This window comes from Pelophylax lessonae (assembly GCF_965119305.1).
Source record: "Pelophylax lessonae genome assembly, chromosome: 7".
NCBI lineage: Eukaryota > Metazoa > Chordata > Amphibia > Anura > Ranidae > Pelophylax > Pelophylax lessonae.
Window position 1 is genome coordinate 94,003,297 of NC_138774.1, and position 27,191 is coordinate 94,030,487.

The window sequence follows — 27,191 nt, forward strand, 5'->3', positions numbered from 1 at the left end:
AACATGGCCCAGCAGGAGGGATTCCTGCATCAAAACTGTCTGTGTTGATAGGGGAACCTAACAAATTTCTTTCCTGCAACCCGTGGTTGCAGGAAAGAAATTTGCTGCGTGTATAGCTGGCCTAAGATAGCTATTTTGAGTAAACTGATCCTTTTCATATTGATTTCAGTAACCTTGGAGGGGGAGGTGGGGGGGGGCACAACTGAGAGACAGTTGTCACCCCATAACAGGAGGTGCTTGAAAGAGGACCTTCATGACAAGATCACCCGGTAATGAAATGAAAGCTGCACATTTTAAAAGATTAAAAATTACTTTTGAAAACTTTAACAACATGTTACAGCATATATGAGATTTTAGAAATCAGGTTTAGATCTGCTTTATACCAGAACTCCGGACCCCAATGCTTCAAAAAGCTACGCTGTTAATCACTAGGCATGCATTGAGGGCAGCTATGTTAATGAGACAAATGTAGGCAATCCAACTGATTCATCACATGTTTGGTAAGCATTGGAAAAGATTAGAACCTCTGTCAAGTTTTTATTACTAAGAATAAACAAAAGGAATGGGAGTGCTCCACCCAGTCAAGAGAGGCAGAGTCTGTGTCCAAAAAGAATGTTCTATGCCATTGCGATATTTATACAGTTGTATACATGTTTACTGAAGATTTCAAGAGCCAACGTGTTTCAGGGATCTATCCTCTATCTGGGATAATAATAAACACATTTAATAACAATTAATAAAATGAAAATATATGACTATATTAAAAATGTATAAAAAAATGCATTATTAAAAAAAGAAAACATATACTATATATACCCGTGTATGTGTGTGTGGTTTTTTTTTTTAGGAATCCTTATTTTTATATACTTTTTATTGATATCCTTTTTATTTGATTACATAATACTATAGTGTGTTATACTCCTACACTAATATGTCCATTATTAGCCCTGATGAAGGAGACGCAGATCCCTGAAACTCCTTGGCTCTGTATTAGTGAATGGTGTTAATAGGGCTGGAAGTGATGGAAGATCCCTCCAATAGTGACTGTGGGGTTGATTTACTAAAACTGGAGTGTATAAAATCTGGTGCAGCTGTGCATGGTAGCCAATCAGCTTCTAACTTCAGCTTGTTCAGTTAATTTTTGAAAAAAAAAAAAAAAACCTGAAAGCTGATTGGTTTCTAAGCAGAGTTGCACCAGGTTGTACACTCTCCAGTTTTAGTAATTCAAAAATACTTTTTTCATAGCGTGGGTGACTTAAAGCGGTGTTCCAGCCTCCCCCTCCAAAAATTAAAAGTCAGCAGCTACACATATTGTAACTGCTGACTTTTAATATTAGGACACTTACCTGTCCTGGAGTCCAGCGATGTCGGCATGGAAACATCGGCTGTCGGGTGCTGCCACCGCCATTGCAGGTAAGGGAACCCGGCAGTGAAGCCTTGCGGCTTCACGGGCATGTCCCTACTGCGCATGCGCGAAGTGCGCTGCACATTCGGATTGGCTTGGCGGTGTGAGAAGGAGGAGGGGGCCAAACTTCTGAGGGACAGCGCCGTGGCGCCATCTCCTGGAAGTGGGGGAAGTACCTGTCAAAAACTGGTACCCATTCCCCCCTCCCCCCTGAAAGGTGCCAAATGTGGCACCAGAGGTGGGGGGGGGGAGCAAATGAGCGGAAGTTCCACTTTGGGTGGAACTCTGCTTTAAAACCTCAACAAGTTTATTATTGCTCGCTGTGTTTTGCTGTCCAAGTGACCCCCACTCCTCTTGTGGTTTATCCTGGCGTCACTAAAACTGAAATTGCGGAGACATGTCCCCAACAGGGTCATAGACAGTAATCAGAACATGAAAGGTTCTTCAACAGAGTATTAGATTCGTTCCTATGAGTTGATTACAATTAATTCACACATATATTATCAGTCAAAAATAAAAAGAGAAAGACTTACTTTATTGAAAAAGGAAGTGATCCTGTTTTTATTGCTGTATTTTTTATTGCATGGAGATCAGTGTGATAATATAAATATCATTTTCTGTCTTTATTTTTGGTTTTCTCTTTTACTGTTAAGTGTAAAAAATGTAGTTGGTTTTCACTGTTTTGTGTGTTTTTCCCTTGGATTGATAGTGATACATTATTTTATCTGGAATTTTACTAGGTTTCTAATTGTGGATTTATTTCTCGGAGGGCTTCCCAAACTCTGCCACTTATTACCCACCCCTGTGTTCCATGGGTTATAGCCATGAAAAAGATATTACGGATGGGGGATGGGAGGTGGAGAAGGGAGCAGGTGCATTAAAAAATAATGAGGGGGATTACATTCTAGTATTGTGAATTCCCCCCCTGCTGTGCTAGCTAGTGATGTCGGATGCTTCAGGAGACATCTATTATCAGAGCAGTCTGGCTGGTGCTGACTCACCATATGATTCAATAGAGCTGGCCCCCAGCCAGCAGACACAGCTGTATGACTGGCCCAGAGGCTGCTATCCATGGTACTGCAATCACACAAAGGGGTTTCCCTTCCATAGTCAGACAGACATCATCTGTCATCATGTTCTAATCTACCGGGCAAATCATACAAGTATAGAATCAGGAATAAGTGCAGTCTGAACAATTGTTTTCTTGTTTTTATCTGTGTACTTTTATTTAGTCATTTTAGATAAATGTCTATTCCCTTAAACTCCAGCCAAACATTACAAGATAAGAATGACTAGAACATAAAAGATTAAATAACAAAACAATCTTTTGCTGCAATTATTACCTTTAGTCCTGAGATTTCCATGCACTACCTTTTTCTCCCACTAGATGTACTCAGTGATGGCCAGCATCATTCAACCCACTTCCTCTAAGCCTAGTCCAGGTTGTCCTGGACTCAGTGCTGCTGGTAGAAATCACGAGCCCTGTACAGCCTACATGGCAGGCCCCCCTGAATTTATCAAGACAATATTTTTACTAAAAACACACTAAAATCATTATTAGCAGGCACAAACATAACAGAGAACCTGTATGAACTAGCCCTTTTTTGATTTATTTAAAAAAAAAAAAGTATAATTTTTTTTTTTTAAATGTTAAAATTTGTTACAATTATTTCATTTTTCCATTTTTTTTAAATTTTATATTAAAAGGTTTAATTATTGTTATCTTTTTACAGGACAGGGAAGCCTGCAGCGCTGCGGGAGGGGAGGAGGGGGGGGAGCACAGTGAAAGGGGGGCACAAAGGGAGGGGGGATCTAAAGCAGGCAGAGCAGGGAGGAGAATTAGAATTGATGTCAGGGAAGGATGCACCGTGTCTGTGTCTCTCTCTGCAGCAGCTGAAAGCTGGCAGGAGGTGGAAAAACAGGCTTTCGGCTGCTGCATTGATTACTGAGAGAAAAATGGTCTGTTGTGTTTACAACAGCAGACCGCTGTTCTCTCTCCACTGGGAGCGAATAGCTTCCCCGCTGGCGAATAGGCACGCGCAGTGCCCCTAGGATCGCTCCTGTGGACCGCCCTACAGGTACGGCAATTCACAGGAACCTGCCGACCTGCCACCGTATATAGTGGTTAATGGCGCCCCAATTTATTTTTCATGAAATTGTTTCTTACTCTGTTTAATGCCTCCATGTAACGTCCTCTGTGAGCACCTGAGTCTCTCCTTTCCCCCATTACTTCTGTTGGCTTGGAATGAGCAGTCATCAGCTGTGGTCATGTACACTGCTCTATGCACAATACAAGTCGCATAGTCCATTTTCCATCTTGGGAGCAAGCAAGGGAGGGTGGCTACAGTCCTACATACAGTTGGACTATTGAGAACAAAGGTAGTCACTCTAACAGGAAGTCAGATCATAGCAGCAAACAAAGAGGGAATTAGGAGATTTGGAGGAGGCTGAGTACAATAGAAGGTACATTTTTGTAATTTTCTCATTTTAAACCAAAGTTTAGCGTCACTTTAATTGTGCAGATGGCTAGGCCCTAAAAAGGAAACTGCAATGTTGCTATTTAAGTTCTTTTTAGAGAAATCACCCAAAACTAATTTCTGATGTGATGTCCTCTGTTTTATTATACTGTTCCCTATTTGTAAGTCTTTATTTGATAGATTTTCCTCCAAATACTATCTGCATATCAGTCACATCTGAGACTGCACATCCCTATGGAATAATTTCTGAATTACAAATGTTGTGGTAAATAAAAAAAGTTCACGTGTGAATTAGAATTGTGCACACAGCACTCTGCCCGGAGTCCCATTTTAAAGGAGCATATGGGAAATCAAAAAAATAAACAAACATACTCCCCTTTTTGGCTGCCTCCTGTTGGCTCTACACTGAGCGATCATATGACCATTGATCGTGTAGGTCTCGGTAGGCACTGAGCAGAGGGTGGTGGCCGTCAGTCATAGGCTCTCTGCTCTGCTCCTGAAGCCCTCACTGGAGTGTCGGGCTTGGAGGGGACGGGAGCGGCTGGCTCAGGCTCTCAGTTCAAAATGTCATGTTCAAGAAACCAGTGGGGAGATGATTGGAGCCATGTGACATGGTGTATTATCCTGCTGGAAGGAGCCATCAGAAGATGGGTACACTGTAGTCATAAAGGGATGGACATGGTCAGCAACAATACTCAAGTAGGCCATGGCATTTACATGATGCTCAATTGGTACTAAGGGGCCCAAAGTGTGCCAAGAAAATATCCCCCACACCATTACATCACCACCAACCTGAACTGTTGATACAAGGCAGGATGGATCCATATTTTTATGTTGTTTACGCCTAGTTCTGACCCTACCATCTGAATATCGCAGCTGAAATTAAGACTCATCAGATCAGGAAACATTTTTACAATCTTCCATTGTTCAATTTTGGTGAGTGTGTGCAAATTGTAGCCTCAGTTTCCTATTCTTAGCTGACAGGAGTGCCACCCGGTGTGGTCTTCTGCTGCTATAGCTCATCTGCTTCAAGGTTCAATGTGTTTTGCATTCAGAGATGGTATTCTGTATACCTTGGTTGAAAAGAGTGGTTATTTGAGTTACTGTTGCCTTTCTATCATCTTGAACCAGTCTGCCTATTCTTCACTGATCTCTGACATCAACAAGGCATTTTCCTCCACTCAACTGCTGCTCATTTCATATTTTCTCTTTTTTGGACCATTCTCTGTAAACCCGAGAGATGGTTGTGTGTGAAAATCCCAGTAGATCAGCAGTTTTCGAAATATTCAGACCAGCCCGTCTGGCACCGACAACTATGCCACATTCAAAGTCACTGTAGCGGTCAGAGGAGTAGGGGACCGCAATGCAGAATTCAAGTACGGTACAGCAGACAGAGAGGCTGAAGCAGATACCAGCTTTATTAACCAACAGAGTATAATGGCCGGAGAATGATGTTAACAGTAATAACAGATTACATAGGTTTACAGCAAAGTTAACTGCAACGTGATACTTAAAATGGCGCTCCCGCCAACGCACACACAGAAATACAGGCTACTCTGCTATATGATCCTATCTGATTCCCGCTAACCGGGACACGTTGCTGCAACGCTCTGTCTACAGAAACCTGCTCTATGCCCTGCCACAGGTTAGCACCGGTGCACACTCACAGTTCTGTAGGTACAGCTGCTTTATCTCAGTCTCTGTGATGGTGGATGCAGTCAGGTCTCTGGATCTGTCCCTTGCTGTCTGTAGCTGCAGTCTCTTATGTACTGGTCTGGGTTTCTTTGCAGGTTGTTTATCTTGTTCTGTCACGTGGAGGTCACTGCAGTCTGGCCCCTTGCTCTGTAACTTGCTTGAGGTGCTCTGGGATGTTCTCTCCTCTCTTTCTCTGGTTCTCAGCTGCAGTCCGTAGTACCACAGTTCAGCTCTGTCTCCTCTGGCAAGATCCTGTTGCTCTGTCCCTGGATTATACAGTCTATATCCCCTCTCAAGGCCACAGCATGCAGTACCTTTCCTCAGCTCAGCACAGCCATAGAGATGAACACCACACCGTCCCAGGAACTTCCTGTTCCCTCCTCCTTTCCAGAAAAGATCCCTTCACTTAAAAAACACCAACAACTGTGGCTTATTCTCATTAACAACAACAGTGACATCTGGTGGCTGAAAGATGCATGACAGTCTGTGGGAATTTCTCAATAGAAGTACAGTGTAATGGAGTTTAGTCATTCAAGGGGCTGACCCCCTACATCACTTAAATCCCCTTTTCTTCCCCATTCTGATGCTCAGTTTAAACTTCACCAAGTCGTTTTCACCATGTCTAAATGCCTAAATGCATTCAGTTGCTGCCATGTAATTGGCTGATTACCAATTTGTGTTGCCAATACCAAGTAATTGAACAGGGGTAAGATGTAAATAACTGCGCTAAGCTAAACAAACAAGAAGCTGCAGCTGTAGTGGGAATCACTATGGATAAATATGTAGATGGAAAAGCTGCGCTACTCAATTGATACACTGGAAAGTCAATCAGCAATGGTTCAAATGTTCAAAAAATAAAGTCCAGGCAAATAGCACAGATTGAACATATGTATTAAAATAGGACAGTCCAAGAATAAGGATTCCAAAGTGCAAACGAAGAGATGGTAAATCCGCCACCAAAGATCACTTCTAACAGCCGCAGTGAAGCATGCTAGGGGTATGCGCTTACCAGATGGAAAAGGGTTAACAGCATTGTATACTCTCAGAAAAGCCAGCTGCAAAGGGAACACCTCTCCTGACCAGATCCTGCTGTATACAAGGAACCGCCACGTCCAGCAATAAAAAGCACCAGCCACCTCCTTTGCTGCCACTTCCAGCTGTGGAAGTGGCTGGTGCTTTTTATTGCTGGACGTGGCGGTTCCTTGTATACAGCAGGATCTGGTCAGGAGAGGTGTTCCCTTTGCAGCTGGCTTTTCTGAGAGTATACAATGCTGTTAACCCTTTTCCATCTGGTAAGCGCATACCCCTAGCATGCTTCACTGCGGCTGTTAGAAGTGATCTTTGGTGGCGGATTTACCATCTCTTCGTTTGCACTTTGGAATCCTTATTCTTGGACTGTCCTATTTTAATACATATGTTCAATCTGTGCTATTTGCCTGGACTTTATTTTTTGAACATTTGAACCATTGCTGATTGACTTTCCAGTGTATCAACTGTGTAGCGCAGCTTTTCCATCTACAATTGAACAGGGGTGCCTAATAAGTGGGCAGTAAGTATACAAAGGTTAGGTGGCATAGCCCAACACTACAAGAATATGCCTGCATAAAGTATGTAAAAGCGGCCACATGTGGTCTCCACCAGAAACACGTGAGACAACACAGGAGAACAGTTGGGACACAGCAACAGTGAGTGTTGTCACCCTATAACAGGATAACAGGAAGTGCCTGAACAAAGACATTTATGGAAGGATCACCAGGTGTTATTTGAATGAAAACTGCATATAAAAAAAAAAATTTGAAAATGACGTTCATGCTTTATAAAAAAAATGGATTAATTGTTCTGACTAATGGTCAGACTAATTGATACAGTAGGTAAATATATGGCTGTCTGGTATCCCTGAGCCTTGTGCTATATCAGCAGGATTTGAGTTAGATCTTCTGGGGCTCAGAATAGCAGTGTGTCCGCAGGCTACTCCTAGCCCATTTCCCGCTTTCTCCCTTACCCTTCTCTATCGTGTCCACTCAAGCTTTCCCTTGCCCTTCCCCGATTTTGTCCTTTCAGTGGTCTCAGGTCCTTCTCAAGACACAAGTTAAATCTCCACATCAGTGATCTCTCACTCTCTGGTATGATAAGATGCTTTTATTTGTATTACTGTATTAGTAACCTTTATGTCTATGTGTACAGACCCCATTGCCATATGTATGTTGTAGTTACCCTTCTTTCTTTCAAAGTGTGATATATTGTAATGTTATGTGTTGAAAAAAAACCCTGACACACTGAATGAGAAAAACATTGAAAATGACTTAAAATGACAATAATGTGTTAAAGCTTATATAAGATTTTAGTGATTAGGTTTAGATCTATTTAATAAGATAAAACATCCAGTCTGTTTTTCAGGTTTTATTTCTCTATGCTTCTTTTTATTTCCTGCTTATCTTTTTTTTTTCTGGCTGTTGTAGGGCAAGACACTCACCCCAGATGACATACTGACAACATATTATGGAAATGAAGTATCCTTGCGCCAATACCGTGCCTCCATGCGTCAGATCGTCAGTGCCAACGCCAACATGGATTTCCTTAATGTGACACGCAATGACCCTGTACGTCACTTTGACTCTGAGAGGGTCAGACAGGGCAACAGCCTCTTGCTGCGGGCCAGGGAGGAACTGTTGAGCTACTTGAGCGCCAAGGGATATGAACGAGCAAGGGAGATACTGGGGCAGATACTGCATGCACTGCAGGTAATTTATTCTATTTACGGACAATAAAAGGAATTAAAGTGGTTGTAAACCCTTACATATACCCAGTGAAGGGTATTATTAAACAAATCCTCCTACATACGTTGTACCAGTATATCTGCAGTCTTCTCTTCCCTACATCCTTTAACCGCTTGCCGACTGCGCACAGTATATTTACTGCGGCAGTCAGCCCCGGCCAGGCAGAGTGACGTAGGTCTACGTCGCTCGCCTGTCACTCCTTCTAGAGCCTATAGCGGGCGGGCGCGCGCCCGCCACGGCTCGTTCACGGAGGAGTGCGGGAGTGTGACTGGCGGACCCGATGTCCGCCGGTCACACTACGATCGCCGGTACAGCGGGAGAAAGACAGAGCGGCTTATGTAAACAAGCCGCCTGTCAGTTCTCCCTGTGTAAAAATGAAGATCAGACGGTTCTACTATGTAGAACCGTTGATCTTTTTTTTTACACCAATAGGAATGTCCCACTACAGTTAGAAGCACGCCCCTAGGACACACATAACCCCTCCCTGTCCAATAAAGTTAACCCCTTCCCTGCCAGTGTCATTTTTGCAGTAACAGTGCATATATATAGCACTGATTACTGCAGTAATGTCACTGGTAACCCCAAAAGTGTCAAAAATGTCAGTCAAGGGTCCGATCTGTCCGCCGCAATGTCGCAGTACCGCAAAAAAATCGCAGATCGCCGCCATTACTCGTTAAAAAAAAAAACACCAAAAATGACAAAAATCTTTCCCTTTGTTAGTAAACGCGATAACTTTTGCGCAAACCAATCAAAATACGCTTTTTGCATTTTTTTTTTTTACCAAACATAGGTAGCGTAAAACAAATTGGCCGAAAATGTTAAAAAATTTTGATTTTTACATTTTTTGGGGGGAATTTCATATAAAAAAAAGTGAAAAATATTGTTATTTTTGCAAAAATTACGCTGTTTTTTTGTTTATAGCGCGTGGTCAAAAAATCGCACAGGTGATCAAATACTACCAAAAGAAAGCTCTGTTTGTGGGAAAAAAAGGACATGAAATTCGTTTAGGTACAGCGTCGCACGACTGCGCAATTGTCCGTTAAAGTCACGCAGTAAAAAATCGCAAAAAAAAACCCCTGGTCAGGAAGGGGGTAAAATCTTCCGGGGCTTAAGTGGTTAAATGTGCTGAATTTATACGCTTGTCAGAGAGTTAAAAAAAAGGAGGCAGAGAGCTGAAGTTACACTCGGCAGAGCTCACGGAGGAGAGCTCTGAGAGCTGATTGGAGGGAAGGGACACACCCCTCCATCACACAGCAAACAATGACAGAGCTGAGGCTGTCAATCAGCTGGAGGTCCCTCCCATGTCACCTTTTTTCTCTTGATGTCAGGGATACTTGTTAGAAGTGATTCATGCTGATAGCAAAGGAATGAAGCAGCAGACAGAAATTATACTTTAATTGAGACAAGAACACACTATAGAGGAATATACTTTGTACATATTTCATGTCTGAGGTTTAAAACCACTTTAACAAAGCAAGACTCTTCTTTTAATGTTGCCCCCTAGTGAAAAGAAATAGCATTGCTTTTGTTTAAAATCTAAAATACCTGTCTAAAAAAAACAAACAAAACAAAAAATGCAACAGTAATAACAACTTTTTTTTTAGTTTTGGATGGAGTGGAGAGGGATCAGAACACCTGTCAGGATTTTATGGAAGGAGCACAGCAGTTTTGTGTATATATATATATATATATATATATATATATACTGCTCAAAAAATTCAAGGAACACTGCTTATTCAGAGTACAACATGAAGTCAAGTAAATTGGGATATTGATCTGGTCAGTTAGGTAGCAGAGGGGGTTGTTAATCAATTTAAGCTGCTTTGGTGTTAATGAAATTAACAACAGGTGCACTAGGCACTGGGCAACAAGGAGACGACCTCCAAAACAGGAATGATTTTACAGGTGGAGACAACTGACATTTTTTCCCCTACTCGTCTTTTCTGACTGTTTTTCACTAGTTTTACATTTGACTAGGGTCAGTGTCACTACTGGTAGCATGAGGCAATACCTGGACCCTATAGAGGTTGCACAGGCAGTCCAATTCCTCCAGAATGGCACATCAATATGTGCCTTTGCCAGAAGGTTTGCTGTGTCTCCCAGCACAGTCTCATGAGCATGGAGGAGATTCCAGAAGAAAGGCAGTTACTGTAAGAGAGCTGGACAGGGCCATAGAAGATCCTTAACCCATCAGCAGGACCATTATCTGCTCCTTTGTGCAAGGAGGAACAGGATAAGCACTGCCAGAGCCCTACAAAATCCCCTCCAGCAGGCCACTGGTGTGAATGTCTCTGACCAAACAATCAGAAACAGACTTCATGAGGGTGGCCTGAGGGCCTGCTATCCTTTAGTGGGCCCTGTGCTCACTGCCCGGCACCATGGAGCTTGACTGGCATTTGCCACTGAACACCATAATTGGCAGGTTCCCCACTGGTGCCCTGTGCTTTTCTCAGATGACAGCAGGTTCACCCTGAGCACATGTGACAGACGTGAAAGGGTCTGGAGAAGCTGTGGAGAACTTTATGCTGCCTGTAACATTGTTCAGCATGACCAGTTTGGTGGTGGGTCAGTGATGGCCTGGAGAGGCATATCCATGGAGGGACGCACAGACCTCTACAGGCTAGACAATGGCACCCTGACTGCCATTCGGTATCGGGATGAAACCCTTGGATCCATTGTCAGACCCTACACTGGTGCAGTGGGTCCTGGTTTCCTCCTGGTGCATGACAATGCCCGTCATCATGTGTTGAGAGTATGCAGCCAGTTCCTGGAGAATGAGGGATTTGATATTATTGAATGGCCCCCACGCTCACCTGACCTAAATCCAATAGAACACCTCTGGGACATTTTGTTTCAGTCTTTCCAACGCTGCCAGGTCTGTTCAGGATCTCAGTAATGCCCTGGTCCAGATCTGGGAGAAAATACCCCAGGACACCATCCGTCGTCCCATTAGGAGCATGCCCTGACATTTTCAGGCATGCATACAAGCACGTGGGGGCCATACAAACTACTGAGTACCATTTTGAGTTGCCGCAATGAAATTTCAGCAAAATGGATTAGCTTGCTGCATAATTTTTTAACTTTGATTTTCAGGGGTGGGGGGGGGGCTTTCAGCTGAACTCGCACGACTTCAAACCCGCCCTTAGTGTGAACGAGGGCTAAAAGAAAAAACACAAATTTTGGCTTGTTCTCAGATCAGTAATAGTGGGAAAATCTTCAAATGGGCACACCTATTCTTTTTTTTTCCAAAATATTTTTATTAAATGAAATTGAACAAGTCATACAGCAAGACTGGAAAGGCATTTGGTGAACATAAAGTATTGCATTGAACAAGGAGAATACAATAATCTTATAACCAAGAATGGATAACAAGTCAACCTAAACATATTGTCAAGAGGAAAGGTATTTGACAAATAACGAAAAGTCAAGTACATCGTGAGAAAGGATTTATCTTGAACAGGCCAAAATTAGAGAGCTAAGTAAAGATCGGTTCATGGTTGTGAGTGAAAGGCATAAAGGGTTGGTAAAGATCCAACTATAAGAATAAGATCTCCTTGTGGTTTATTCCATAGCTGAGATCTGAAGGGTATGGAGAAGGTGTTGTCTAAGTGATAGATGGGTCAGCTATGTTGATTATGTAATAATCTAGGGGTAAGTAAATGTATGACTGGGCGCTTGTGGAGGGTTAAGGTGGTATCCTGATGTGGCCAAATTAACCCTCCGAGGGCACACCTATTCTGGTGACCCTGGTGACAACAAGGTATTCTCTCACTTTGGAGAGATTTCCTCACACTTCTTGTTTTGGCTATGGGACAGGAAGTAAAGGGAAATCTCCCCAATAGGACCCCGAGGGCAAAGGTAAAACTGATAGGCATTATAACCCTCCCTTACTCTTTAGGCTATTTTTTCATGTAATTTCTCTGTATTGTTCTTACAGGACTTTTACAGTCATACTAACTGGGTGGAACTAGGAAACACAGACATCCATCCTGACCTGGCCACCCCGGGGAGAGACATCTCTTCTCTAGCTGGAGGTACAAGACATCATCTTACTGTACATCCTATCATCCTGTGACTTCACTCTTCCCTATATCTAGTTGATCAGAGCACCAATAATTATCCATTCTCTGGACATCTATAATGCCGATTGCCCATTCTCTGAAAGTGTCAGTCTACCTTCAATTAATATTTGAGTTGTTGATGGGTGCTGCAGTGTTAAAACCCCTGACAGTTTCTTCTATCTTACAGTACATATCTTCTATCTGGGTTCCTGGGTTATCTCTTCGCCCGCTATGGCCATTTTAAGGGACCCGTCATCCCTGTTATTTTTTTAATTTTTTTCTTTTTTTTTATGAAGAATATAACAGGAGTAGCTGAAACACCCACATTCCGGGAATTATGACAGCTGGAGAACCTAAGAACTCAGCCCACCAAGTTTCAGTCATATCTAAAATAAAACGTTTTGTTAGCCTGACCCTTTTAATTTTATTTTTTTTTTTTTAATTAACGTGATACTTGTGCAAAGCTAAATTCCCTTTTGTAGCCAATCAGAAATCATCTTTTAATGATCAATTAATTTCATCCAAATAAATAAGACATTTCCTAAAGGTAAACTATACACATATACAGTACACAACATTTCTTGGTTGGGCTGTCTTCTATTCTAGGTCCCTTTCACACATACGGTCTGTTCAGTTCATCAGTTCAGTCACGTCAAAATGTATCAGTTTTTCATCCGTTTTTCGTCCATTTTTCATCCGTTTCTTTTTTACAGCCACTTCCAATGCAAAAATGGATGAAAAATAGACCGTTTGTCCGTTTACATCCGTTTTTCATCCGTTTCTTTTTTTTGACGGATGAAAAACAGGGCATTCATCCGTTCCAAAAAACGGACATTGACGGAAGCGGATGAAAACGGATGTTAACGGATGATCATTCGTTGTCATCCGTTTTTACATAGAGATACATTGATGTCAGTTTTTCATCCGTCAACGGATGGATGAAAAACGGACCGTATGTGTGAAAGGGGCCTTACTCTTGGTTACAATTACCTTTCATTCTTGCCTCATTTTCCTTTTATTGAGTGTCTCTTTCCATTTATGCTCCCCTGTCTCTCCCCACTCCTACTAACCTCCATGTTTCTCCTCATGACCTCTTTGTCTCTCTTCCTCGGTTCTCAGTCTCTGATCAGACCTGTACAGACTGCACTGTCTCTTGCCAGAATAACATTGTCGCAGCCATCCAAAAGAGACATCTCCTGACATCTGGATACTATGGAGAGACACCAGAGAAGCCGCAAGGTAGGTTTTATATTGTTAAAGTTTTAGAACTATGCCTTAAAGTGGTTACAAACCTCGAAAATTAAAAATGAGCGAAGTATATTCTTCTATAATGTGTACTTGCCATAATCCAAAGCTTCTAGTGTGATTTATGTTGGCTGTCTCATTTCTCTGCTATCGGCATGAGGCATTTCTGCATGAGTCCAGGGGGATGGGGAGGGAAGCTCCAGCACCAGAGATGTATAGTAACGAAGTAGAACTACTTAAGTACTGTACTTAAGTACCGAAATGCGGTATCTGTACTTTCCTAGAGTAGAATATTTTTCTCCTACTTCTACTTTTACTTCACTACATTTTTTTGATGATTTCGATACTTCTACTCCGATATTTTTTTTTGTGCTACATAGTTACTCATTACTTTTAAAAAAATTACCACTGCCAGAACAGTAGATGGCAGGTTGCATAAAGCTCAAAAAAATGTGTATTATCAGCGCATACGAAAATAAAGGCTGTGTATAATAAAAGCTGCTATACCAAATCTTTCCAATAAAAAGAAAATATGAAACAAACAAATAAATGGTGCTACAGCGCTTAAAGTGCATCAAGAAACTACTAACAAACACAGGTTAATCATTTGAATAAATCATTTGAAATAATAAAAAACAATATGATGTTCAAACTTTTGACTTCTTTCTTTAATAACTACATAACACAGTACTTGTACTTTTACTTTCAGTACTTGAGTAGAAATTTTTTTTCAAAACTACTGGTACTTTTTACTTTTAGTACTTAAGTAGCAAATTTTTTGAAAAAACTACTTGCAATACTTAAGTAAAAAAAATGTTGAATACTTTAGTACTTCTACTTAAGTAACTTTTTCTGCGAGCACTTGTACTTTTACTCAAGTAGAAATTTCGAGTACTTTATACAAGTCTGTCCAGCACACAGCCTGTGATTCACAGCCTCAGCTCTGAATGGTGTGTGCCAATTCCCTCCACACAGGTCTCAGATTACACTCATTGCTCTTCTGTAAGCTGTGCTGTGTTTGACAGCAGATCCCTGCCCCCTGCCATTGGATGCTCAGAAATCCTGATTCTGCAGCAGCTGGTTGATAATTATGAAACCACTCCCATTAGACTCACACGGCACAGGGACACAGAGGAACAAACCGTGATTTCTTCAGAATAACAAAAGCTAGGAATCTGCAACAGAGTTTGATAACATCCTTGCAATGTACAGAGATCACTCAGAATGATTTTTTTTCCCAACAAAAGTGGAGTTTCGCTTTAATCTTAGAACATTTTTAACAAGTTGTTGGCTTTTCTATCATTGAAGATATGATGCTGTATGAATTAAAGAATATGTAAACCCAACATTTTACATTCCTGATATGTGCCTGCTGTACTATGTACATGTATGAAAATGTATCCTGTTCTTTTTGCATTGCTTCCTTTGTGTGGAATCCCTGGTGATTGTGCCAATCCTTAAGAGCACAGTGTGGTCAGTTTTCTAGCTGTGCTGAGAACTCTCCTCCAATTATCAGACTTGTCCAAACACCACCGCCCCCCTCCCCTGCACAACCATTCACTGGGAACATCAGTGTGCTGCTGTTTCTCCTACCCCAGCTCTCCAAGATCCCTATGCATATATATATACAGTTAGGTCCATAAATATTGGGACATCAACATAATTATAATCTTTTTTTGGATTTGAAATGGAAACAAACAAGATGTGCTTTAACTGCAGACTTTCAGCTTTAATTTGAGGGTATTTACATCCAAATCAGGTGAAAGGTTTAGGAATTACAACAGTTTGTATATATGCCTCCCACTTTTTAAGGGACCAAAAGTAATGGGACAATTGGCTGCTCAGCTGTTCCATGGCCAGGTGTGTGTTATTTCCTCATTATCCCATTTGCAAGGAGCAGATAAAAGGTCCAGAGTTCATTTCAAGTGTGCTATTTGCATTTGGAATCTGTTGCTGTCAACTCTCAATATGAGATCCAAAGAGCTGTCACTATCAGTGAAGCAAGCCATCATTAGGCTGAAACAACAAAATGAATTGTAGCCTCAGTTTCCTGTTCTGAGCTGACAGGAGTGCCACCCGGTGTGATCTTCTGCTGCTGTAGCCCATCTGCTTTAAGGTTTGATTTGTTATGTGTTCAGAGATGATATTCTGCATACCTTGCCTATAACAAGTAGTTATTTGAGTTACTGTTGCCTTTCTATCATCTCAAACCAGTCTGCCCATTCTCCTCTGACCTCTGACATATACAAGGCATTTTTCTGCACACAACTGCCACTCACAGCAACCATGCCATGTTCAAAGTCATTTAAAGAGGTTGTAAGCTCTGTTACACCACTTGTACCTACAGGTAAGTCTTATAATAAGGCTTACTTGTAGGTACTGTGACTATCTCCTAAATTTGCACAGTTTCAGAGATATTCCTCAGGCTTACTGTACTGGACCTTCAGAGCCCGTGCCATAAACTGCAGCTCCCGTGCACTGGAAGGGCTTTGTTCTAAGGTATGTATGTCATAATGAGCTAGTATGCGATGCATACTAGCTCATTATGCCATTGTCTTACAGGTTTTTTTTTTTTCTTCTGGGGATTACAACCTCTTTAAATCATACTTCTTCCCCATTCTGATTCTCAGTTTGGGCTTCAGCAAGTTGTCTTCACCACGTCTAAATGCCTAAATGCATTGAGTTGCTGCCATGTGATTGACTAAATAGCAATTTGTGTTACCAAGTAATTGAACAGGTGTACCTAATAAAGGGGCCTTTAAGTTGTATTTCCAAGGCTGGCCATACATGTTCAACTTTTCCTGTACAATTTTCCTTTAGATTGACCAAAAAACATATAATACAAGGTAAAAACTAAGGGTAAATCTAAAAGAAAATTGAACATGTATGGCCAGTCTAAAGGTGCTATTGACATTCAATTTTCACCACGTCGAAAACAACCTATGCAATCCTTACATACAAAGAAACCAAAAAATACGTTCAGAAATGAAGTTATTTGTAATAAAATGGAATAACACAGAGAAAAACTATTTAACATTCTAAGTGAAGTTTATTTATTACTTCCTACAAAATCCTTTGTTGGTAATGACAGCTTCAAGACGCCTCCTGTATGGAGAATCTAGTCCCATGCATTGCTCAGGTGTGATTTTGGCCCATTCTTCCACACAAACAGTCTTCAAATCTTGAAAGCCCCTTGGGTCTCTTCTATAAACTCTGATCTTTAGTTCTTTCCATAGATTTCTTATTGAATTCCAGTCAGGTGATTGGCTGGGCCATTCTAGCAGCTTTATTTTCTTTCTTGAAAACCAAGTGAGAGTTTCCTTGGCTTTGTGTTTGGGATTAGGATTGGCTGAAATGTCCACCTTTGTTTCATCTTCATTATAATGGCAGATGGCAGCAGATTTTTATCAATGTCTGGGTTAATTTTCCATTCATCCTTCCTTCAATGATATGAAGTTTGTCATATGTGCAGTGCCCTTTGACCTCCAAACATGGCGTGTATAATGACCAGGGCCATTTTACTAAATGGGCACGCTGGGCAGTTGCCCGGGGGCCCCACTTGCCTGGGGGGCCCCACCTGCCCAGCTACCCAGCCCCAGCCAAGCATTAGTCCCGATTCCCGTGTGCATCCCGCCACCGAATAATTTGCACTGACAAGGGAAAGGATTGCTTTCTACTTACTGATAGATTTCAGCTGGTATCTTAAATTCCCATGCCTTTTTGAACCTCACTGTCTTCACATGTTCAATACTTTTTCCCTGTGCCAAAGTGCTTGAAAAGCGCTTCAGTGTAAAAGGGCTCTTAATTTCTGAACCTATTTGTTTTGATTTCTTTGTATGTATGGATTGCATGGCTTGTTACTGAAATTTCCATGTTAACAGCACCTTTAGAAATATATTTACCTAGAAAAATGGTGACGTGTTCAATACTTATTTTACCCTCTATGTGTATATATATATATATACACACACACATGTTTTGCCTTTTTATTTCTATATTAAACAGGGTGGGTTTTTACAAGGGGGGTCATATACTTTAACAGAAGCCCTAGCTGGAGCACCAGTGTCTTTAATTTGTAGCACCCTTGTCATACACAGGGTTGCTAATAAATGTAGCTGTGCTAGGTCAGGTGGTAGCTAGCCTGGCTGATTTGTAGTCTTTGTTATAATTGGATTTTCCTTCTAAGCCTGGTTTAGCTGTGTTTCTCCCTTTTGTCAGTAGGTGGCACTGTTACCTTTGGCAAAAGTGTGATGAATTACAGTGAATCAGGTTATGAACAGTGTTGGGCATGTAACTTAAAAAAAGTAATTATAGTAGTTACTTCTCACAAAAAGTAACTGAGTTAGTAACTGAGTTACATCAGTAAAAAAGTAACTAATTACCAGGGAAAGTAACTATTGCGTTACTTTAACCACTCTGCAACCGCTCACAGTAATACTACTGCGGCAGAGTGGTTCGTTATCGTCCAGCCACGTAGTATTAACGTGACTGGACACTCCCCCTTCTGGGCGGCGCTTGCGCGCCGCCGGAGGCTCGCTCCCGCTGTTTTCATTCACAGCGGGAGTCGGGCCAGGGGAGGAGCAGCGGCGATCGCCGCTGCTCTTACCCGATCGTCGGGGATCGAGTCTGGAGATCCGCCCGCTGTGTGTAAACACAGCGGGCGGATCTCCATAGTGACAGGGAGTGACAGATCGGACTGTTCAGCATAGCTGGACATCCGATCTGTCCTTGTGTCACACAGTCACCTTCCCCCCTACACGTCAGTAAGCACCAGGCATACATTAACCCCTCCCTCTCCAATAAAATTAACCCCTTCCCTGCCAGTGTCATTTTTACAGTAACAGTGCATATTTATAGCACTGATTACTGCAGTAATGTCACTGGTACCCCCAAAAGTGTCAAAAATGTCAGTCAGGGGTCCGGTCTGTCCGCCGCAATGTCGCAGTCCCGCAAAAAAAATCGCAGATCGCCGCCATTACGCGTTAAAAAAAAACACCAAAAATGACAGAAATCTTTCCCTTTGTTAGTAAACGCAATAACTTTTGCGCAAACCAATCAAAATACGCTTATTGCGATTTTTTTTACCAAACATATGTAGCATAAAACAAATTGGCCAAAAATTTTTTAAAAAATTGGTTTTTACATCTTTTTTGGGGGGAATTTCATATAAAAAAATGTTAAAAATATTGTTATTTTTTCAAAATAAACGCTCTTTTTTTGTTTATAGCGCAAAAAGTAAAAATCGCACAGGTGATCAAATACCACCAAAAGAAAGCTCTGTTTGTGGGAAAAAAAGGACGTAAATTTTGTTTGGGTACGGCGTCGCACGACCGCGCAATTGTCAGTTGAAGTCGCACAGCGCCGAATCGCAAAAAGTGGCCTGGACGGAAGACAGCAAAATCCTCCGGTGGTAAAGTGGTTAAATAAATAATCAAATATGTCAAATAACTTGTAAGCCCCCAATATTAAATAGGTTAAATGAATGAAGTGGCCCTTAAATAGAAGCAATTTTTATTATAAAACATTGCACAGTAATCTACGCTATTTTAATGTTGCTGTGGCATGACCATCTGCTTGCATATGTGCCCATGATCCAAGCATACCATAACTATTTTTCTCTGATCCTGTTCATTTTCTTTAGTCAAAAAGCCCCAGTTTATGCATTTCTACACTGCTTCTTTTTTGGATTAGAGTAATAATTTTAAAACATCCTATAAGTAGATTGAGGTTATCATTTTAAGATGTGCTAAAGGAGGATTTGTGATTTTTGTCAGCACCTATGGTTACCTATGGTTAAATGTCCTTCCCTCCTATAGACACTAACCACTAGTTTCAGTTTATGTAGATTACTATATTTATGTTATATAATCCTGTGGATGGTCAAATAACATTGTCATTGGAGGTCACTTTATAACAGTAGTAAATAATCTATAGTTTTGCTCTTTTTTGTCTGTATATTTTCTTTGTTTTAAGCAAAGCCATTGGAGATGAAAACTGATATTGCAAACAGATCTGAAGAATAGTATGGGCTGCTCCATGATAATGAATTATTCTCTAATTTATCATCAACATTGCCTAATCCTTGGAGCATATGACTGGATAATGCAAATTGAATTTCTGTATCATTGAGCATTACAGAGAGAGTCTAACATGTTTCTTCAAGGGAAGTTCTTATGGTACATTATGTTTTTGCAGTGTTATGCAGTAAGCTACGGCTACTTACAGAAAGTCCCGGACTCCCTGTGATGTAATACTCTATGGACCGCGCTGAGCCAATCACGGCAAGTGGTGTATTCTATTAATGCATACAAAGCCTGCTCGGATTGGCAAAGGTTGTATAAGCCCGCCTCTCTGACTCAGCCAATCCAAGCAGGCTTTGTATGTATTAATAGAATACACCAATGGCTGTGTAGTGGCCCCTTTGGCATCGAGTGAATAACGAGAGGAGAGCTTCTGACGGGTGCGGTACTTTTATTCTTTTGCATCAAAGGTGTGCAGGAGGGTTGAACGTTATTCTCTTTAGCACCTTGAGCACCGTAAACCATGAACACCATAAAACACCGTAGCAACATAGCACCGTGAAAACTGTAAACGACATACAATACATTTGTTTACAGTGATCACGTAAACGGCCCCTTTGGCATCGAGTGAATAACGAGAGGAGAGCTTCTGACGGGTGCGGTACTTTTATTCTTTTGCATCAAAGGTGTGCAGGAGGGTTGAACGTTATTCTCTTTAACACCTTGAGCACCGTAAACCATGAACACCATAAAACACCGTAGCACCATGAAAACTGTAAACGACATACATTACATTTGTTTACAGTGATCACCAAAAAGGGCAGTTACAAGGTTAATTACAAATGTGAAGATACAAGGTGGATTACAGTTGTCTGCACACATATCTAAATGACATTAAACATCTAAGGAAACATGGCCACATGCAAGATGCTTTGGATTTTCTATAGCATATTTTAAACTAACAGCATGGACACAATTTATGTCTAAGAACATATATACTTCTATATATATATATATAATGCGCTTTTACTGCATACCTCGCTCCGCTTGCCAAGGGGTGCAAAAGTTTTAAGCCTTAGGAATTCTCTCAGCAGTCATCTTCCTGCTCTGTATATAAAATCTGAGTCACAGAAAACTTTAACTCAGAGCTAGAGGGAGGAGGAGTAGGAGTGGTCTAGTGGTTCTGCTGATTAAACATTCCCCAGGGAACCAAAAGGAAGGCAGAAAGGTTCCACCTGGCAGTAAGTGATGAACACAGATTTAAAGTGAAAGGCGGACAGTTACAGGCTGTGATTGGCTCAGAGCGGTATATAGAGTAGCACAGCACAGGGATATTCCGTAAGTAGCCAAAGCTTACTGTATACACATCCAGTGGGTTAAAATACAGAAGTAACGCCACATTTTTATTGTTGGTAACGGCGTTACTACCGGGGAAATAGTATTTCATTTGATTACTAGTTACTGTAAAAAGTAATGCCGGTAGTAACGCCGTTTACTTATAATGCCGTTATTCCCATCAGTGGTTATGAACATGTATACTTTTCTCAGCCAATCACACTCGTCGCTGAGAATGCTGGGAAAGGGTATTTATTTGGAGGAAGTCAGGTGATCTGTGTCCTTTTCCACCAAGATCCTTGTCTGGGCGGCTGTGTGAGGAACAGCTGCTGCTGGGTAGGCCTAAAGCCTGAGGCCTAACCATGTGCTCAGGGCTCTCTAAGGGAGAGCCTGCACACTGCCTGGAAGCATGAAGAAAAGGATGGAGACCTGAGATAAAGTACCAGAGGTGACTTTCTCATGAACCGGGGAACCATGGAGAGCCTGGGAAAGCATCAAGATGGAATCATCCACAGAGTTCCTGCAGCTTTCTTGAGTTGAATATTGTTGCTAGTGCTACAGGGGACAGGTTATGTTACAAAGTACAGATTGCTGGTTTCAGCTTAAAGGCTCTTTTCCTGTAATGCTGTCTACTTTTTCTACATTTTTGTCTAAAAAATCCAATCTGCTGTTTTGACTAAGGGTATCCTGTGCCCTACCCCTCTCTCCCACATAGTTCCTGTTGTGAGAAATAAACATATTTTTGTTCAAGCATCTTTCTATCTTTTACACCACCCGCCATGCCTAGTAACCTGCATCCTAAGGAGGAATGTGAGTCATCCCTGTCTCTGGGGGTCACCACGAGGCCTCTGGAGGTTGGGGGGGGGGGGACGCTACACATTACACAGCTTGGAGGAGATTTCTACTTCACCCTAAACCGAGCACTGTTTTTTTTTGGGGGTTATAGAGTTCTGAGCTTTAGGTTTTGTGTGTTTGAGAGTGCACACTTTGATCTTCTGTCTATTTGCAACAGGAAAATGCAGTCACGGTGGTCCCTTTGACAACAGCAAAGAGCTCAGTGCAAAAGGAGGGATCAACAAGGACACAGCCATGCCTATGTTCTCCCCCCACCACTTCCTGCACAAGGAAGCGGCCCAGCTTGCCCTGAAAGCCTCTATTAAATTTCTGAGCGAGCTGAGAAGAGAGGTGACTGACAACATTATGCTCAGGTGAGTGAAGAGGACAGTTCTGTCACCTCTAAGCAAACATTTTGTTTCCAAAGAGGTTAAAGCCCAATATCTTCTCTTGGTGAAAATGTCACTTCATGCCCTTCCACTCCAATGCTCTATGCTGGCAGAGCTGAGTGATAGACACACCTCTCAAGCACAAGCAATAAGAGTTAAACCTTCTGACAATGTTGTTATAGATGTATATGCTTTGCTGTCCTGTGACAACCGAACCCCACTTCTTGAATGGGCATCACAAGGATGGAAAATGTGGGAAAATCTCCTCAAAGGGGTCACATGAAACAATAACTTTTTCTACCCTATGCAACACTAAAAAAAAAAAGGCCTTAACTATTAAGTCAAGAGGATTGAATTGAAATTATTTATAGGGGAATAGCCAAGTCAAATACATGAATATATTTTATCTATAACATTGTGCAGGCTGACAGATTTCTGTTACCCACCTTATCAACTGCCTATGAGGTTTTGGGGGAGAGAAGAGAGCGGGTTATTGCGTTACCTGAATCCAAAAGCCCCAATACTGGACCAAAGGGCCGCCATGGTAAAAAAATTGCTACCTTCCTCTTGTCTGAAATGTGTGTAAAATACAACCACAATTTCAAAAAAGTAGGGACACTGTGTAAAATCTACATAAAATCAGAATGCAATGATTTGCACGTCTCATAAACCCATCTTTTATTCACATTCAGAGATTTCTCCAGATTTTTGGAATCTTTTGATCATATTATGTACTATAGATGGTGATATATTTAAAGTATTTGCAATTTTACATTGAGGAACATTATTCTGAAAGTGTTAAACAATTTTTAGGCGCAGTTTTTCACAGATTGGTGAACTTCTGCCCATCTTTACTTGTGAGACACTCTGACTCTCTAAGATGCCCTTTTTATATCCAATCATGTTACTGACCTGTTGCCAATTAACCTATTTATTTGCAAAATGTTCTTCCTTGTTAGCACCACTTACTTTACCAACTTTATGTTGCCCTGTCCCAACTTTTTTTGAGACATGTTGCTGCCAATAATTTAAAAATGACCTTATTTTTTTCCTAAAATGGTACATTTTCTCAATTTAAACATTTGATAGGTTTTCTATTTTCTATTGTGAATAAAATATGGGTTTATACAATTTGCAGATCATTGCATTTTGTTTTTTTTGCAGATATTTATACAACATCCTTTTTTGGAATTTGGGCTGTATGTTTACACAATGCATTGAATTATTGCTTTTAGGGTTGCACTGATACTGTTTTTTTTTACCAGGAACTACGAGTATTGATACTTTCGATCAAGTACTCGCCGATATGAGTAACGATACCTTTGTGGTGCGATTTTAGCCCCTACAAAATGGGTTTAAACCGCACTGCAAAAAAATCTCACGCGATTTGAACAGGAATGCGGTGTGAACCCAAGCTTAAATCACTATGACAAGCCTGGGTTCACACAGGAGCAGTGTGGGAGACTGTATGCTATTCCAGCAGGAATCACACTGCATTCCTGCTTGAACTAAATGCTATTCTTTGCAGTGCGATTTGAGCCCATTCATGTTTTATCTACTCAAACCGCACCGCAAAGGTGTTGGTTTTCGGGTGTCGGAGCATTTTCACGAGTACGAGTAGTCATGAAAATATTTGGTATTGCCACCGATATTGGTATCGGTGCAACCCTAATTGCTTTAGATGTTTATATAGTATAGCAGCCTCCTAGCTACGCTGCTAGGCTGGACTAGGTAAATTTAGTGCGGTGGCTCTCCTGTAATCAGCAGAACATGGTGTAATTCCTTTAGGGCTGTTCTGGGCTCTGCAGGTGCAAGTTTGACTGCTTTCCCCTGTTTTCTGGAGAGTTCCAGAACATAGTGGGTGGGAGAGTCAGATGAGCAGCCTGAATATTTATGCAGCTCCAGCCAATCCCTGGGGTAGGTGTGCCCAGATGGTAGTTGTGGAGTGCATAAATAGTTTGCAGCCACAGGGAGCAGGGTTATTTTTATTTGGAGGAAAGGCTCCTAGCCAGGACGGCTGCCTGCGCTTCCTGGCCGTCCTGCCGCAGATCCAACCTGTTCATTGAGGTCCCAGGTGTGCTCAGCTGGGGCGCCTAGCCAGCCCCAAGTACTTAAGAAGCTAAAGAGGGGTGCAACTGAGGACCTGCCCTGAAAGTAATTTAGAGGAGTCTGCTTGCTGGAGTTTGAGGGAGACAGTCAAGCCCTGGGGACACTGAGTACACACATAAGGGGGAAGGATCTCAGTGACTGTTTCTGTGTTAACCACTGCTACATGAAGTTTAAGGCTTGCCTGGCATGGGACATTGCGAATGGTATACCAGTGCTGCCCACTCTATGTCTTATTGCATAAAGGACTGTGTTCAGAGGCATCCCAGACCTCCCTAAACTCCATCAAAGTTAATCTGCAATAAACTTTTAAAAAGGCAACCTAGACCAGGGATCTCCAAACTACAGCCCTCCAGCTGTTGTGGAACTACAAGTCGTATGAGGCATTGTAAAACTCTGACATTCACAGACATGACTAGGCATGATGGGAATTGTTGTTCCTGAACAACTGGAGGGCCATAGTTTGGAGACCACTGCCCTAGACTGTTTCTGAGCCTGGGGAGTGAAAGCTGCTGTTTGCCTGGCTGCTGTCGCACTAGCAGGAATAGAACCTGGGACATAAACTAGTGGCCCTTGCTGGGTGAGTGCTATATTAGAAATCAAATACAATTACATTTGTGAGGTTACAGCTGTTGTTGTGCATATTTCATATATTTTTATACATTTTAAGAATTGGTCTACCCAAGTCTTAGATAAAAATGGACTTATATGAGTCAATTTCTCATATATCTTTAACACTTTAACAAATCTATCTGTCATAGTTCCCTGAACCTATTCTTGCCCACATGAAGTTTTGGATGTTTCCATCCAGATAAGAATTTTTTCCACCTCTGCTGTTTGCATTCTACAAAATATAACATAAATTCAAAATAGGAGGCACAGGTGTCCATCACAATGACTGTGGTAGGTGTAATAGTCCGGGCCATAAAAATTTGCAGATATCATCAATAGAATATCCAATAGAAAAAGGAGGCTGTTAGCTTGTTTACCCCCGCATCTTTAAAAAAAAAAAAAATCCTGAAATGACAGCTTTGGGCGGTGTAACCCTTCTTTTTGTTCTTACAGACTGTTGGGTGTTTCTGCTTTCCCTGCTCTGAGCTTTGTCCTGGACACCACTGGCAGTATGGGGGAGGAGATCACGTCAGCTCGCCTACAATCCCGTCTTATAATCCAGCGCCAACGTGACACACTGCTACAACCCGACTACTACGTCCTTGTACCCTTCCATGACCCAGGTACATCCATCCTTCCATCCATAAATCCAATACATCCATCTCATAGTCCCCTATACAGTGTTGGACAATAAGGCAGCCTTTTGTACATCAAGAAAAATCTCACTTTCATCCCTGTTTAACTCCCTGTTAAACAGTAATTTTTAAAAAAGATTCCAAAATGAATATTTGCGTAGCAAATTCTCTACTGACTTCCATTTATGTGAGATTTGGCAGCATTTGCTCTGTATTTTACAGACACATTTATTCTATTTATAATAGGGTCAATGTGCTGCAAGTGAACAGCTATGGAATCTCAATTGCAGCAGGCTAAGTGGAACCCTCGGTACCTAAGAGGTGGTGCCAGCAAGGGAGCGCGATTATGCACACTGTAATGGATCAACCTGCACCCCGGACCGGGTACTTCCATTGACAGATGCTCCTAGTGCTTCCCGAGGGCTCCAAGCACTCCACCAGAAACCTTAACCACTTCAGACCCCACGAACCGCCGCAGCTTGGTTAGGGTCTCGTCGTCTCCTACCCAACCTGGACTTACGACAAGGCTCTAGGTTCCCGTGGGTGAACCTCTCTTTCCCCAGAGAGTGCAGCAGAACAAGCTCCTACACAAGCTCTTACAAGAGCTTAGTGATTGTCCAAGGGATTATGGAAGACCATAGCAATCCCTTGTAGCATATTCTCCCAATAAGAGACAGGACTCTAGATTTAGGGTGAACTAACTCAACTTTATTGAACAAGAAACATACTTATATACAGTTTTCCCCCACAAGGTTACCGCCCAGGGGGACCTTGTTGAGGACTGGACGTGACATTCACAATCCAATAGAAACAGGGTTTTACACTCAGTCATTCCCATACAGTGTACACAACCCCTCCCCTCTGGCTGAATACATTATCTTATGCAGATGAAAGTGTGTACAGGAACAGAATTAAACCTAAACAAATTATCTGGGCAGAACAATGTGAGATCATTAACATTACACAATGGGACAGCACAATCCACATTCCCTCACTATACACAAACAATAGGACAAGGCTGCCAGTGACAGTCTGTGTGTCTCTCTCACATTGAAGCTGGAATACACATTATCTCATTACACAAACAATAGTGAAAACCTGTCTGACATTGAGGGATATGTAATACACACATTATTTAGGAATTACAGATTTCATGGCAATGGGAATAAATCTTCATATTTGTATATGAAGATATTGCTGACAAATATGACTGTCCCATCTGAAGCAATTCAAACCATTAATTATCTGTTTTTCGCTCATAGTGACGGTTAGTACCCTCACACACACCTTACAAAGTTCCATGGGCATTTAAAACTATGCTAGTGGCAGGAACTCTATCACTGTTCAAGCAGTATTTAGGCAGCAAGGAAAGGTAAGCCTGTACTCCTCCCTTTGAGCTCCCAAAGTGGGACATCTTTGGATGCAGCTAGATCCTAGATGGTACTTTTTCATAAAACAGATTTAAACTTTTTTTTTTGTTCCATCTCGGTTCTTACCTGCACACATGGAAAAGCTAGTTAGGGGTACAAGGGATGCCTTAAACCAGCCTACTAGGGATGGCAACTGCCTTCTTTCCACCCCTCAGTGAAAAGTAGTTAGT

At 41.7% G+C, this 27,191-nt stretch overlaps 1 protein-coding gene across 2 annotated transcripts in view; it reads left to right on the plus strand.

Annotated features, from left to right (window-relative positions):
- VWA7 (von Willebrand factor A domain containing 7) overlaps positions 1-27,191 on the plus strand; it is a 97,000-nt gene that overhangs the window by 33,665 nt on the left and 36,144 nt on the right. For both annotated transcript variants that reach the window (XM_082263766.1, XM_082263767.1), the window contains exons 3-7: positions 8,037-8,318; positions 12,292-12,388; positions 13,535-13,654; positions 22,028-22,223; positions 25,410-25,579. In XM_082263766.1, the coding sequence (XP_082119892.1) occupies positions 8,037-8,318; positions 12,292-12,388; positions 13,535-13,654; positions 22,028-22,223; positions 25,410-25,579 (865 nt within the window). The remainder of the gene's footprint in view (positions 1-8,036; positions 8,319-12,291; positions 12,389-13,534; positions 13,655-22,027; positions 22,224-25,409; positions 25,580-27,191) is intronic.